At 41.0% G+C, this 13202-nt stretch overlaps 1 protein-coding gene across 3 annotated transcripts in view; it reads right to left on the minus strand.

The window, feature by feature from the left end:
* Positions 1-13202, minus strand: part of SLCO5A1 (solute carrier organic anion transporter family member 5A1) — a 144529-nt gene that overhangs the window by 64278 nt on the left and 67049 nt on the right. For all 3 annotated transcript variants that reach the window (XM_068983974.1, XM_068983973.1, XM_068983975.1), the window contains exon 3: positions 8554-8771. In XM_068983974.1, coding sequence (XP_068840075.1) covers positions 8554-8771 — 218 coding nt within the window. The remainder of the gene's footprint in view (positions 1-8553; positions 8772-13202) is intronic.

Consider the following 13202-nt stretch of genomic DNA (forward strand, 5'->3'; position numbering starts at 1 on the left):
CTATAAAAGCTTTTGCCCCTTGATGGTCAGGGTGGAGGGGTTGACTTTGGACAAGCATCTGGCCTTCTTCCCAGTTGCCAGCATTCAAAATAAACTTTCCTTTTCACCAAACTGGCCTCTTTAAGATCACCAAACTGATCTTTGAGTGGCAAGCAGACAGATTCCACTTTGGGTTACAGTCCCACAGTTAACTTGCACCGAGTATTTTAAGTGTGCTCTTTCTAGGAATTCTTTGCCATGCCTGTTACCATTTACCTTTTGCCTCCTAAGCTGAAGGTACAACAAAATAAATGTAAAAGAGAAATTAAACAAAGAATTATAGAGAAGATGAAATGAATGGATAAAGATGTAGCATATGGTTACAGTGGAACCCTACACAGCATGACAAACAGTGGGATTCTGCCATCTGCAACAACATGACGGACCTAGAGAGTGTTATGCTTAGTGAAATGTCAGACAAAGAAAGACAAACACTCTGTAATCACTTATACGTGTAATCTAAAAAATAAAACAAATGCATATAGCAAACCAGAAACAGACTCACATAGAGAACAAACCACGGGTTACCAGTGGGAAGAGGAAAGGAGCGGTGGCAAGACAGGGGTAAGGGATTAAGAAATACAACTACTATGTATAAAATGGGCTTCCTTGGTGGCTCAGCGGTAAAGAATCAGCCTGCAAAGAGGGAGATATGGGTTCCAACCCTGGGTGGGGAAGATCCCCTGGAGGAGGGCATGGCAACCCACTCCAGTATTCTTGCCTGGAGAATCCCCATGGACAGAGAGAAGCCTGGCAGGCTACAGTCCATGGGGTCGCAAAGAGTCAGACAAAACTGAGCAACTACGCACAAACATATATAAAATAAACAAGCCACAGGCATACATTGTAGAGCACAGGGAATATAGCTATTGTTTTCTAATAACTTTAAATGAAGTATAAAGTATAAAAATGCTGAATCACTACGTTGCACATCCAAAACTAAATCAATATTGTAAATTAACTATGTGTGCTCAGTTTTGTCTGACTTTTTGCGACTTCTTGGACTATAGACTGTCAGGCTCCTCTGTCCACTGGATTTTTTAGGCAACAGTACTGGACTGGGTTGCCATGGCCTCCTCCAGGGGATCTTCCTGACCCAGGAATTGAAGCCACACCTCCTGTGTCTCCTGCAATACAGGGAGATTTTTACCCTCTGAGCCATCAGAGAAGTTCTGTGCAATGCTGTGTTTAGTCACTCAGTCATGTGACTCTGTGACCCCACAAACTGTAGCCTGCCAGGCTCCTCTACCCATGGGGATTCTCCAGACAAGAATAATGGAGTGGGTTGCCATGCCCTCCTCCAGGGGATCTTCCCAACTCAGGGATCAAACCCAAGTCTCCCGAATTGCAGGTGGATTCTTTACCATCTGAACCATCAGGGAAATCCATGAATACTGGAATGGGTAGCCTATCCCTTCTCCAGAGGATCTTCCCGTCCCAGGCATTGAACTGGGGTCTCCTGCATTGCAGGTAGATTCTTTGCCAGCTGAGCTACCAGAGAAGCCCTACATTTCAATAAAGAAAAAAAAAGAAATGCATCATATTTCCTTGAAAAAAAGAAATAAAGAAGATATAAACAGAATAGCACATCAAAGCCAGCAAAAAGATTCTTTCTGGTCTTCAAATTTGACCCTTGGTTTCCTGGCCACAAAAGCAGAAAGTTATATAATCATCATCAGCAGAAACATCCTAATTTTCTCCTAAGAAACAAAGCTTTGCTCTATGTTCTAAAGCACTAGATTCTCACAGCATGGTCCCTGGACCATCTGCAACAGCATCACCTGGAAACTTGTCAAAATGCAGATTCTCAGGTCACATTCTCAGGTCACATCTTGGTCTAGCACCCTGAGCTCTATGAAGCCCTCATGATGCTTCCTAGGTAGACTAAGTTTGAAAACCTCCGTTCTCAGTATTCTCAAGAAATAGAGTTTTGTATAAACCACACTGAGCAATGCTTTTATGGCAAATATGGGGAATTCAGGTAACAGCTTTTAATAAGAGCTGCAAACCTAAAACTAAAGTTAAAATCAGCAAAAAAGCTAAGGCAAAAATACAAGAGGCTAAGATAGCTTGGCCCAGGCACGTGGCTTCTGGTGATCCCTCTTTGAGTCTAGTATTGGCTCTAACATATCCCATGCTATATTAGGTTTAAACCACAGAGCAAAGAGAGACATGCAACAGTTCTGGACGTTCTTGGGTGACTCACATTCAGAATTCATTCATTCCGCCCCTTTACTCCTCTCTCTGCCAACTGAGCTTGAAATCCTGAAACCATCGTGGATACCTCCATTCACGTCATTCCATGAGGGCGTGCACGTGTGCTCGGTGGGCTGGATTCTTTGCGACCCCATGGACTGTAGCCCGCTAGGCTCCGCTGTTCACAGGATTTCCCAGGCAAGAATACTGGAGTGGGTTGCCATTTCCTCCTCCAGGGGATCTTCCCGAGCCAGGGATTGAACCTGCATCTCCTGCATTGCAGGCGGATTCTTTACCACTGCAGCACCTGGGAAGCCAATAATTCCCATAGCAATTGCCATATCCTATACAAACTTCTTCCCTCCATTCTCATCATTCATTAGTTTATTCATCAAATATTTACTGAGCATCTACTAGACAGTGGGAATTCATCAAAGAACATGATGGACCAATTAAAAAAAAGAAAACCTTTCCTCTGTGGAGCTTACCAAGATGATCAATAAGCAAAACACATAGTATGTTAGACAGTGATCAGTGCTAAGGAGAAAAATTAAGGAGAGATAAGAGATAAGAAGCTTTGGAGAAAAAGGTAGAAATTTTTAAATAGGGTGGCTGGGTAAGGCTTCATTAGAAAGGGATTGTTTGAGTAATACCCTGAAGGAAGTGAGGAGCCTCATGGAGAAAACTCTCAGCACAGGAACGGCAAGAACAACTGCCCCGAGGTGAGCGTGTGCTTGGTATACTCGAGCAACAGTGATGAGCCCAATATGGTTGAAGCAGAATCCGACTGCAGGAAGGAAATGGCCTCAAGCAGGTAACCAGGGGTTAGACTGGGAAACCACAGAAGCTTTGAGCCCAGGAGCGGCATTATAACAGGATCCTTTGGACCGCAGAGTGGAAAACAACTGAAATGGGACAAGAAGGAAATTCCCTGGTGGTCCAATAGTTAGGGCTTTGTGCTTCCACTGCACGGGGCATAGGTTCAATCCCTGATCCTGCATGTCATGCGGTGAGGCCAACAAACAAACAAAAGCCAACACAGAAAAACTGAGTTTAGCAGGCTACTGTCCTTTCCATCTCTAATAGGCAAAACCGCCATCACCTCTCTGGAGCTCTGTCCATAGCTTTCTACCTTGTCCCCCTCCTTCCATTCCACTCCCTTCTCTCCCTAATTTAACAGGACCTAATGGAGGGCTTGCCAAAGGCTGCTCAAACCTCTCCACTGCTCAGTCGAGACGAGCTAGAACTTTAGCTCTCTACACACAAGACGGCTCTAACTGACCTTCCCAACCTCATCCCCCAGGGCTCCGTCATGTACAGCCAACACACCAACCACAATACGCTTGCTCAGCATTTTCAAACACATCTACACATCTGATCTTCTTGCCTTTACTGTCTCTGCCTGGAACACTCCCACCATCCCACATCCACCTACTGACATCCTCCCAGTTTTCCAGGAAAGATAAATCCTACCTTCTCCATGAAACCTTCCCTGGTCCCTCAGCTAGACATTCCCTTGCCTGTCTGTGACATTCACACCATGGTGTCGGTCTTCTTTTTTGGTTACTAGTATATTTCCATCTGTACCCATCCTGTCTCCCTCAGTGGACTACAAGCTCTGTGAGGGAAAATCATAGCTGATTCATCTTCCAATCTGCCATAGCTTGGAGTGCAGCAGCTTTTACAGAATAAGCAGTCACTGAATTAAATGATGACAACATAACCTTCTAGTGATCAAACTTTGACTTCCAATGGCCTCTGTTTTTTTAATTTTATTTTAGTTGAAGGATAATTGCTTTATAATATTCCATTGGTTTCTGCCATACATCAACATGAATCAGTCATAGGCACACATATGTCCCCACCCTCTTGAATGTCCCTCCCACCTCCCACCCTTCTAGGTTGTTCCAGAGCCCCAGTTTGAGTTCCCTGAGTCATATGGTAAATTCCTATTGGCTAGCTATTTAACAGGCGGTAAGGTACACCTTCCATGCTACTCTCTCCATTCATCCCTCCCTCTCCTTCCCCGACTGTGGTCACAAGTCCATTCTCTATGTCTGCATCTCCATTACTGCCCTGCAAATAGATTCATCAGTACCATCTTTCTAGATTCCATATATATGCATAAATATATGGTGTTTTTTTCTCTTTTGGACTTACTTCACTCTGTATAATAGGCTCTAGGTTCATCCACCTCTTTAGAATTGATTCAGATGTGTTCCTTTTATGGCTGAGGAATATCCCATTGTGTACATGTACCGCAGCTTCTCTATCCATTCATCTGTTGAGGGACATCTAGGTTGCTTCCATGTCCTAACTATTGTACATAGTGCTGCAATGAATATTGGGGTACATGTCTCTTTCAATTTTGGTTTCCTCAGGGTGTAAGCCTAGTAGTGGGATTGCTGGGTCATACAGCAGCTTTATTCCTAGGTTTTAAGGAAGCTCCACAATGTCTTCTATAGCAGCTGTATCAATTTACATTCCCACCAATAGCGCAAGAGGGTCAGTGGCCTCTTCGAATCAATGCATCACCTCAGAGTAACCATTTGACTCGGTTAGGATCATAAATATATTCCATTCCAATACAAACAAACGCCTAGCAGAGCAAGTCTGTCGTGTGAAAGTGAAAGTGTCACTCAGTCGTGTCCGACGCTTTGTGACCCCGTGGACTGTAGCCCACCAGGGTCCTCTGTCCATGGGATTCTCCAGACAAGATTACTGACATGTCGCTTCTCCAGGGGATCTTCCCAGCTCAGGGATCACACCCACATCTCCTGTATTAGCAGGCAGATTCAGATTCTTTACCATCTGAGCCCCCAGGGAAGCCACATAAGTCTATTATGCTTTATGCTATGTAATAATGCGAAGCAATTAAGCTTAGAAGTTAAAAGTGAACACAAAAATAAAAATTTTCTTATGATTAACTGCCACCAAAAATTTTCTGCTTAAGAATAAGAAGATAACCAGTCAAATTTGGAAGGCTTTTAAAATACCAGACCCCAAGCCTCAGAAAAATTGATCCACTTAGATATTTTAACTGCTTATTTTTATGGTAAGATGTTGAAGCCATCAGCGCTAATCTCTTTATGGGAAGGTGCTGCAGATCCACTAAAAACTCTTACTTTCTCCTTTGTGGTTGTTTTAAGACAGTTTTATTCCTGCATAATTTATAATAAGGACCTAAAAACACTGAGTCAGCTTTTCCCCATGTCTACCATTCAAACGTGGAGGCAGTGGGTGGAAAGCAAAGTGCATTCTCTTCTTGCATTCTCTGCAATAAAGCTTTTCAAAGAGCTCTATTCTACATGGTCTAAATCACTTTTGACTTTAGGAACCAAAAAATATCAACTTGGCCACTCTTTATACCTTCTCTTTGAAGAAGTTAATATTGATGTATGAATTTCAAATATAAAGGATAAAAGGAGCCTTACTCCAAAAAACAGGACAAGAAAAAAGATCTGGGAATCACACTGCAGTTTAACTCAAAATGGAATCTCAGCAATCAATCTTTCATTCAAGACCTAAATAGTAATAGACATGAGTAAGAAAAAAAATACTGGAAAAAAGAAGTTATACATGGAAAAGCCTGTGTTATAATTTTTATATGTCAGTTGGTCAAGTGTAAAACTGCAAAGTGTTTATTAAATAGATATTTAAAATTTTTTTAAAGACCTAAATAGTGTATCTCAGCTTTGTAATATAAATTTTATTTGTAGTAGAATGATTCTCAGAGATGTAATTGATTCTTTTGAAAATCAGATGAAATATTAGACTGTCATTTCCTATAGGTGATAGGTATTAGAAAAAAAGGTGCAAAAGATACATATAATTTTAAATACTGTATTTGAACATTATTCCAATATCATCAAAACCACTTAAATAATTTTTAGCAGAACATTGTCACTTTATAATCCCATTTAAACAGATTCCTTTCTAACAGGAGAACATGTTTCTGGAAGGGCCAGTCTAGATGCAATTAGAGAGTCCAGTGCAAGTAGAAGTAAATAAAATAAACCAGCTCTGTGTCCTAACCAGGAAGGTTCTCTGCCAAAGATCACTCATCACAATTAAGGCATAGAGTGAAAAAGTTGGAAATTTATCAGAAACATCTACAAGAAAATCAGAATAAAAATGGAGTTTATAAACCAACTACCCATCACTGTCAAAAGACTCTTCTTAATCTTTCCTCTATAAGGAAATACCTTGAACCATTAAATTGAATACAGAAAAGATGGAGAACAATCCCTAGCAGTACAAGAAGACATTTAACATAATAGCAGATAGATTCAATTCTGAAAAATAATTTTAAAATCCCATGACAGCTTTTATCACTTGTGAATCTGCCTGCCAAAGTGAGCTTTGCCCCAGAAGCAGGTCCTGAGTCAAGGATCCAAGTCCAGGTCATTTATTTGGGGGGTTTGAGAAGCACTGGATGGGAAGTATAGATGTGATGCACAGGAAGAAAGGGCAGCTTACAACGGATTGTCTCACCATGAGGGGACAGAGCTGGGATGCTTACCAGCCATTGGTTAAGACTGCTTTTAGGGGTGGGAGGCCAGAGTGTTAATTCCTTGTCAGCTGAAGCCTGCCCCAAGCAGGAGCCAAGCCGTCTCCCAGCCTAAGAGAAGACCTTCAGGCCAAGAAGATGCACAGACCTTCAGAAGGTCCTGGCCATGGCAGTCCTCACCTTGAAAATGGGAAGCACTCGGAGTACAGCTGGCTCATTGAAAGCACTGCCCACCCAGCCTCCTCCAAAGAACTCCATTCCCATCAACAGTTGCATCTGCTATTGGTGTTTCATACCAGTCTTCTCTCTCCCTTTTCTCTGCTATCCAACACAGCATATATTTCACATTCTAGCCATCCACCTCTAAGCCATAAAACATACAACCTCAGCTCTAGCCTTTATTTCTCCTCTGGCATCAACTTTATATTCTCCTTAAATTAAGACTCTTAGTCTATTACTATGTTGTAAATTCTCTAACATCAACTTTGTTCTCAACTGAGTTTTTTTTTTTTTAATCACTCCGTTATTACGGTTCATCATATGTCCACGAAAAATGGTGAAGTGGTCCACGGGGTAAGAGCTCAGGCTCTACTTCACTACCATCCAGAGAATCTTTTATGTTATGAGAGCAGAGGAGGTAATTTTGGCAGTTCCAAAAGTAAACACTGTCCCAAAATAACAGGGAGGGAATGGGGAAGGTAAATCTAAAACTTAACTGGAAAGAAGCATTTCCAATGAAACGTCACTTCACTGCTTTGAACAAAATAGAGTCTTTAAAAAGAATCCAATCTAACCATTCTTAGGCTGCAGGCACAGTTCCATAATATATTAGTAACTTCCCTCTAGGCCTGAAAGGATCTTCTTTGCCTTTACTGTGCACGTAGTCAAAACGAGATGAGAATGGGCCTAAGTGAATTTTACCTAAAACAACCTTAACTGATGTAACCACTTGATTTATATTATGCTTCCTAATTTTAAAAACTTTAATTCAGAGAATTCAGGAAATAGGCAGGAACTGGGAATGTGGCATTGTAGGTTTCCTGGATTAAAGGGATTTATTGTCACTCAAGAGAGGTATTGACTATGGAACAAATACGGCCTAGTAAAGATTAAGTTGTTTAGATTTGAGATTGCCTAATCTGGATTTAATAAAGTGGTTGTTTTTAAGAGAAATAAAATGAAAAAACAGACCAGTACACATCACTGAAAACTCTCTGGATGTTTTTCTGCTGGGTTTTGAGACCCATGCCCTGGGTGTCCCTCTCCATGGTCACTTAGAAGCTTTGACTGAGTCACTGCTGAATGAGATCCCTTCCTAAGGGTGAGTTTTGTATTTCTATAAGGATCAGAACACACTACCAAACCCATGCTTCCTGGAGACAAACTATCCATTGTATGAGGCAACGATTATTTTAAAAATCCAACATCTCTCATTCCAATAGGAAGTATTCACCTTTAGAATTTAATCAGTGCTTCTCAAACTATCCGTGAGGAAGGGCCATTTTTAGATTATGTCCAGTCTACTGTTACTGATACTTTTGCAAGATATAACAAAGATGAATCATTAAAAAATCAATTTTGTAAAACATACAAAATGTGAGCCCAGTTTGTTACTGTTATTAGAGTCAACAGACATAATTATTCCATCGAAATTTATTTTTTTAAGTTTTCAACATTGACTCTCAACTTCAGCCCTTATCCTGTCACAGACCAGGAACTGCCATTAGACAGCAGGGGCCGGGGACCACACTTTGAGTAGCACTGATACGAAGCGCCATGCACGTACTTATTCAAAAGGTATACTTTACCTCTGACATCCTTCCCAAATCCTATAGAAGAAACTTTTTTGTCCACTTGTTCACAACTGTCTGGTTTCTCCTTCATAACGTCATCATCACCAGAAGCATCCGTGGAATATTTTTTCTTTCTCTTTTTCTTGTGTCGAGGCGGAAGCTTTTTTGGAAAAGTAAACATTGGGAATATCACAAGAAACATTGCAATGGCACAAAGGAGGAATCCACTCCACCTAAAAAATTGGGAGATGTGAATAGCATTTATGGCTTTTATATTATGACTGAGAACAAGTTAGCAAAGTAGAAATGTGGGACAACAAATTTCTCCAGAGAACACTTTTTACCTTCATCAGGGGTAACGGCATTAAGAAGGTAGACAGCCTAAGAAAATACAAGAATCCTCCCTTTCTGGGGTATAAATGAGAACTCTACTCAGTAATCATACTAGTATTATAATGAATATTAGAATCACCCGCCTGACTAGAATTTCATTCAAGTATTTTTGAGCACACGTGTCAGTTCTGCTAATGAACATTGTTAGTCCTGCTACAATGTGCATTTTATAATAAATCAATAGCCCATAAAGGCTTCCCAGGTGGCACAGTGATAAAGAATCCTCCTGACAATGCAGGAGACACAGGTTCAATCCTTAGCTCATGAAGATTCCCCTGGAGGAGAAAATGGCAACCCACTACAGTACTCTTGCCTGGAAAATCCCATGGACAGAGGAGCCTGATGGGCTACAGTCCATAAAGCTGAAAAGAATTGGACATGACTAAGCATGCACAGGGTGTGTGTGTGTGTGTGTGTGTGTGTGTGTGTGTATGTGTGTGTGTCTGTCTGTCTGTCTGTCAGAATTGAGTCAATACCCCATAAATTTAATAGAAAAATAATATAGAGTCTATATCATGCTTTATGGACCAATATAGACACTTTTTTAAAGAAAAAATAACAAATACCTGGTGTGAAATGTTTTTCAAATTGCTAATGGCATTCAAATATTTTTCTGCAAGTACTTAAAAATGTATTAACCCTTCTTAGCTGGGCTTCCCAAAACTTAATCAAGAATGAGTAGGGATCAAGGCATTTACACCTGGGGCCTTCCCCAGAGGTCCAGTGGTTAAGACTGTGTGCTCCTAGCTCAATCCCTGCTCAGGGATAAGACCCCACATGCCACTCGACTCATCATGTGGCCAGGGGAAAAAAAAAGAGACAGAGATATACACTCTATCTTGCATTCAAGAACTTACAACCTATTTGTAAAGAGCTAAAGATATAAGAAACAATTCCTAACAACCCCCCACAATGCAAGAATGTACATAATTGTTAGATCACGTGGTATAGAAGGGCTTCCCTGGTGGCTCAGACAGGAAAGAATCCGTCTGCAATGCAGGAGACCCAGATTTTATCCCTGTGCTGGGAAGATCTTGAATGCTATAAAAATTCAGAAAGGAAATCAATGTGTCAGAAAGCTTCCTAGGAGAAGTGGAACTTGAGCTTCCATAGAATCAAGATTCTGTCTTTAAACTCATCTGAAGTTGCCATGCTGCCAAGACTAGGAAGCAAACACAGAATAGACCTCAAATTCCAGTCCTGTTTAGAGCATCCCCAAGGGCAATTTTTCAGTCTCCTTTCAATCTTAAAAAATAGAGGTCCCTGGTCTTGCCTAATAGGGTCACAAATTGTCCAACTAGGATACCTCAACTTCAAACTCTGTCCTCAAAACTTCCAAGTTCATAAACAGTCAGATTCTGGCCTCTGTATCAACACGTTCATCAGTTGTTATCAGAATGCAACCAGCATTCTAGGCCTTCATGTGGAATACAACCCAGTCAACATATAAATCAACTGCAAAGCAAAAACTCATTTGTAAAAAGTAAATGTTTCAGGACTTCTCTGGTGGTGCAGTGGTTAAGACTCTGCTCTTCCACAACAGCGGTCATGAGTTCGATCCCTGGTCAGGGAACTAAGATGCCACGTGCTACTAGGTGCAGCCAAAAAAAATTAATTAAAATTTTTTCTAATTAATTAGAAAAGCAAGTGTTTCTATTAAAATGCTGTTATCAGCTGCTAAAGGTCATAGTGTAGCTGAGAGAATCATTGCTAGAACCAGTTATTAAAAATCCAGTGTGCTATTTTCAAAGATACTTAATGTATCCAATTAAGATATTAAAACAGTCAGAAAAGGATTTCATTTTGAGAAGACATCTCAAAGCAGGCTTCCAGCAATCTCAATGAGTCAAATATAATCATGAACCCAGGGTCTAACACAGGTTAGGTACTCAAAACATTTCCTAAATAAATAAACTGAATGAGGATCGTCTTTTTAAAAAAGAGAGTCATCTATCTGCAGGGAACATAGCTATGAAAATGCCTTTTTTGTACTGGCTGCATACAAGGTCTTTCCTAACCCAGCCCTGCCTTTAACTTCCTTGAATTTCTTTCTGCAAACTCTGCATTCAAGTCCCCTGAACTCCTTAGCTCCCTGGACCTTTCACACTCTCTCCAGAAGAGGCCAGGCAGCAGAGTGTAAGGGGCCGTTCTTAAGCTATAGCTTCAGGAAGACCCAGGTTTTTATCCAGTCTTCACCACTTACTAGCCCTAAGATTCTGGAGAAATTAGTTTGCTTCTCTGAACAGGCTTTCTCATCTGAATGGGAGGAAATAATAACTTTGGGGGGAATCATCAAAATTAAGAGGACAAAGTATGCTGTTGCTCAGTCACATCCTACTCTCTACAACCCCATGGGCTGTAACCTGCCAGGCTCCTCTATCCATGGAATTCTCCAAGTAAGAATACTGGAGCGGATAGCCATTTCCTTCTCCAGGGGATCTTCCCAACCCAGGGATCAAACCTGCATCTCTTGCATCTCCTACATTGGTAGGCGGATCCTTGACCACTGAGTCCCACAGCCTGCCCCACCCAAACAATAATTTCGTGGTAACTAGTATTGTTTTTTTTTTTATTTACATCTGTACTGAGGGCCCCACCTCCAGCCAAAGCCACTGACTTAAAATTATATGCAGACATTAAAGATACTCAGAGGACTCTGAAGGGAGAATAAATAACAGAAGAAGGGGAAGAATTGCAGTAAATGAACAAAAATAATAAAAAAGGTTTAGGGACATTTCTAAGCAGAGCAAACTGGTCTCCAGTAACATCGAAATGAACATATGATAGTTGGTGCCAAAGAGGACTCTGAGAAAAGCTGGGTGAGGTAAGTGTGCATTGTATGTTAGGAACAGAGGCATCAGAAAGAGCAAAAATTGAAAAGCCAGGACCCCTTTCATGAGCCATTACCCAGAGATTCTTCATGAAAGGAGGACAGTTAAGCACACTGACTAAAACTTCCACCCTGGACTCAGTTTCTTATCCATCTCTCACTGACTCTCAGACTTTAGGCAAGATATTCAAACTGCCAACCATCAATTTCCTCACCTGCAAAATGGGCATACTCTTAGTGATGACATGTGGTTGTTATAACGCTTCAGTGAAAATGTTGGTAAAGGTTTTAATGTAATGTTTGACACATAATGAGCACCCAACTAATATTAGCATTATTCACTTACTCCTTCCTTCTCTCTTCCAGCATATGTTTACCGAAAAACCTATCATTATTATTGCGCTGTTGTTTAGTCGCTAAGTCGTGTCCGACTCTTTCACCACCCGATGAGCTGTAGCCCTCCAGGCCCATCTGTCCATGGGTTTTCCCAGGCAAGAATACTGGAGTAGGTTGCCATTTCCTTCTTCACAGGGTCTTCCCAACCCAGGGATCGAACCCGTGTCTCTTGTGTCTCCTGCACTGGCAGACAGGTACTTTACCAGAGTCACCTAGGAAGCCATCATCAGGCATCATAAAAACTAATGCTGTATCAAATAACTCTGTCTCTGTTCAAGGTTAGAAGTCTGTTAAAAACAGGGCTACTCAACAGACAAAATTCATTTTTTAAAGAAAACCCTAGTATACATTTCTATATGGACAACTTTTAACATTTGTAGAACTAATATAGAGCCATTAAAATGGATAAAACCACTTGAGCACAGATTAAAGTCAAAAGACTGGATAACAGCTAACACACATTATGTAGGGAGAACTACTTAGAGCTCCACATACATAGACTCATTTATTCCTCACAACAACTGCATGAAGTAGGTACTGCAACTATTTCCATTTTGTGGATAAAAAAAAAACAAACTTGGGGCTCAGAGGAGTTAAGTAACTTCCCTAAGGTCACACAGTTATTAGGTGGCAGACCGGGATTTAAACCCAAGGGTCTACACTTAGGTGCTTCACTTTGCTACCAACTGGGTTGATGCACATTGGAAAGCTTAGCAAAAACAGCATAAAGCACTTATAATCCTAAAGCACCTGCTTCCTTGCCTTCTCCCTGCCCCTGATCTGGCCCTCCGTGTCTTTCTCTCTCCCTCCAGCTGTTCCCTTTTGCCATGCTCTTCTCATGACATCTATACAGAACACATTATACATGGGATGGTCACAGATACATTTTAATAACCTAATTTTCTGAGAATTTTTAAAAAATTCTTACTTTGAATTATTTCAGAACTGCAAAGAAAATAGTAATTGAGATCAAAAATTTTACTGTTGACCAAGAACATAAAATTCCTGTGTTATTCCCCTCCTGCTGACAAGGGAACTCCCTTTC

The sequence above is a fragment of the Capricornis sumatraensis genome, chromosome 11, assembly GCF_032405125.1.
Source record: "Capricornis sumatraensis isolate serow.1 chromosome 11, serow.2, whole genome shotgun sequence".
In the NCBI taxonomy this organism is placed as follows: domain Eukaryota; kingdom Metazoa; phylum Chordata; class Mammalia; order Artiodactyla; family Bovidae; genus Capricornis; species Capricornis sumatraensis.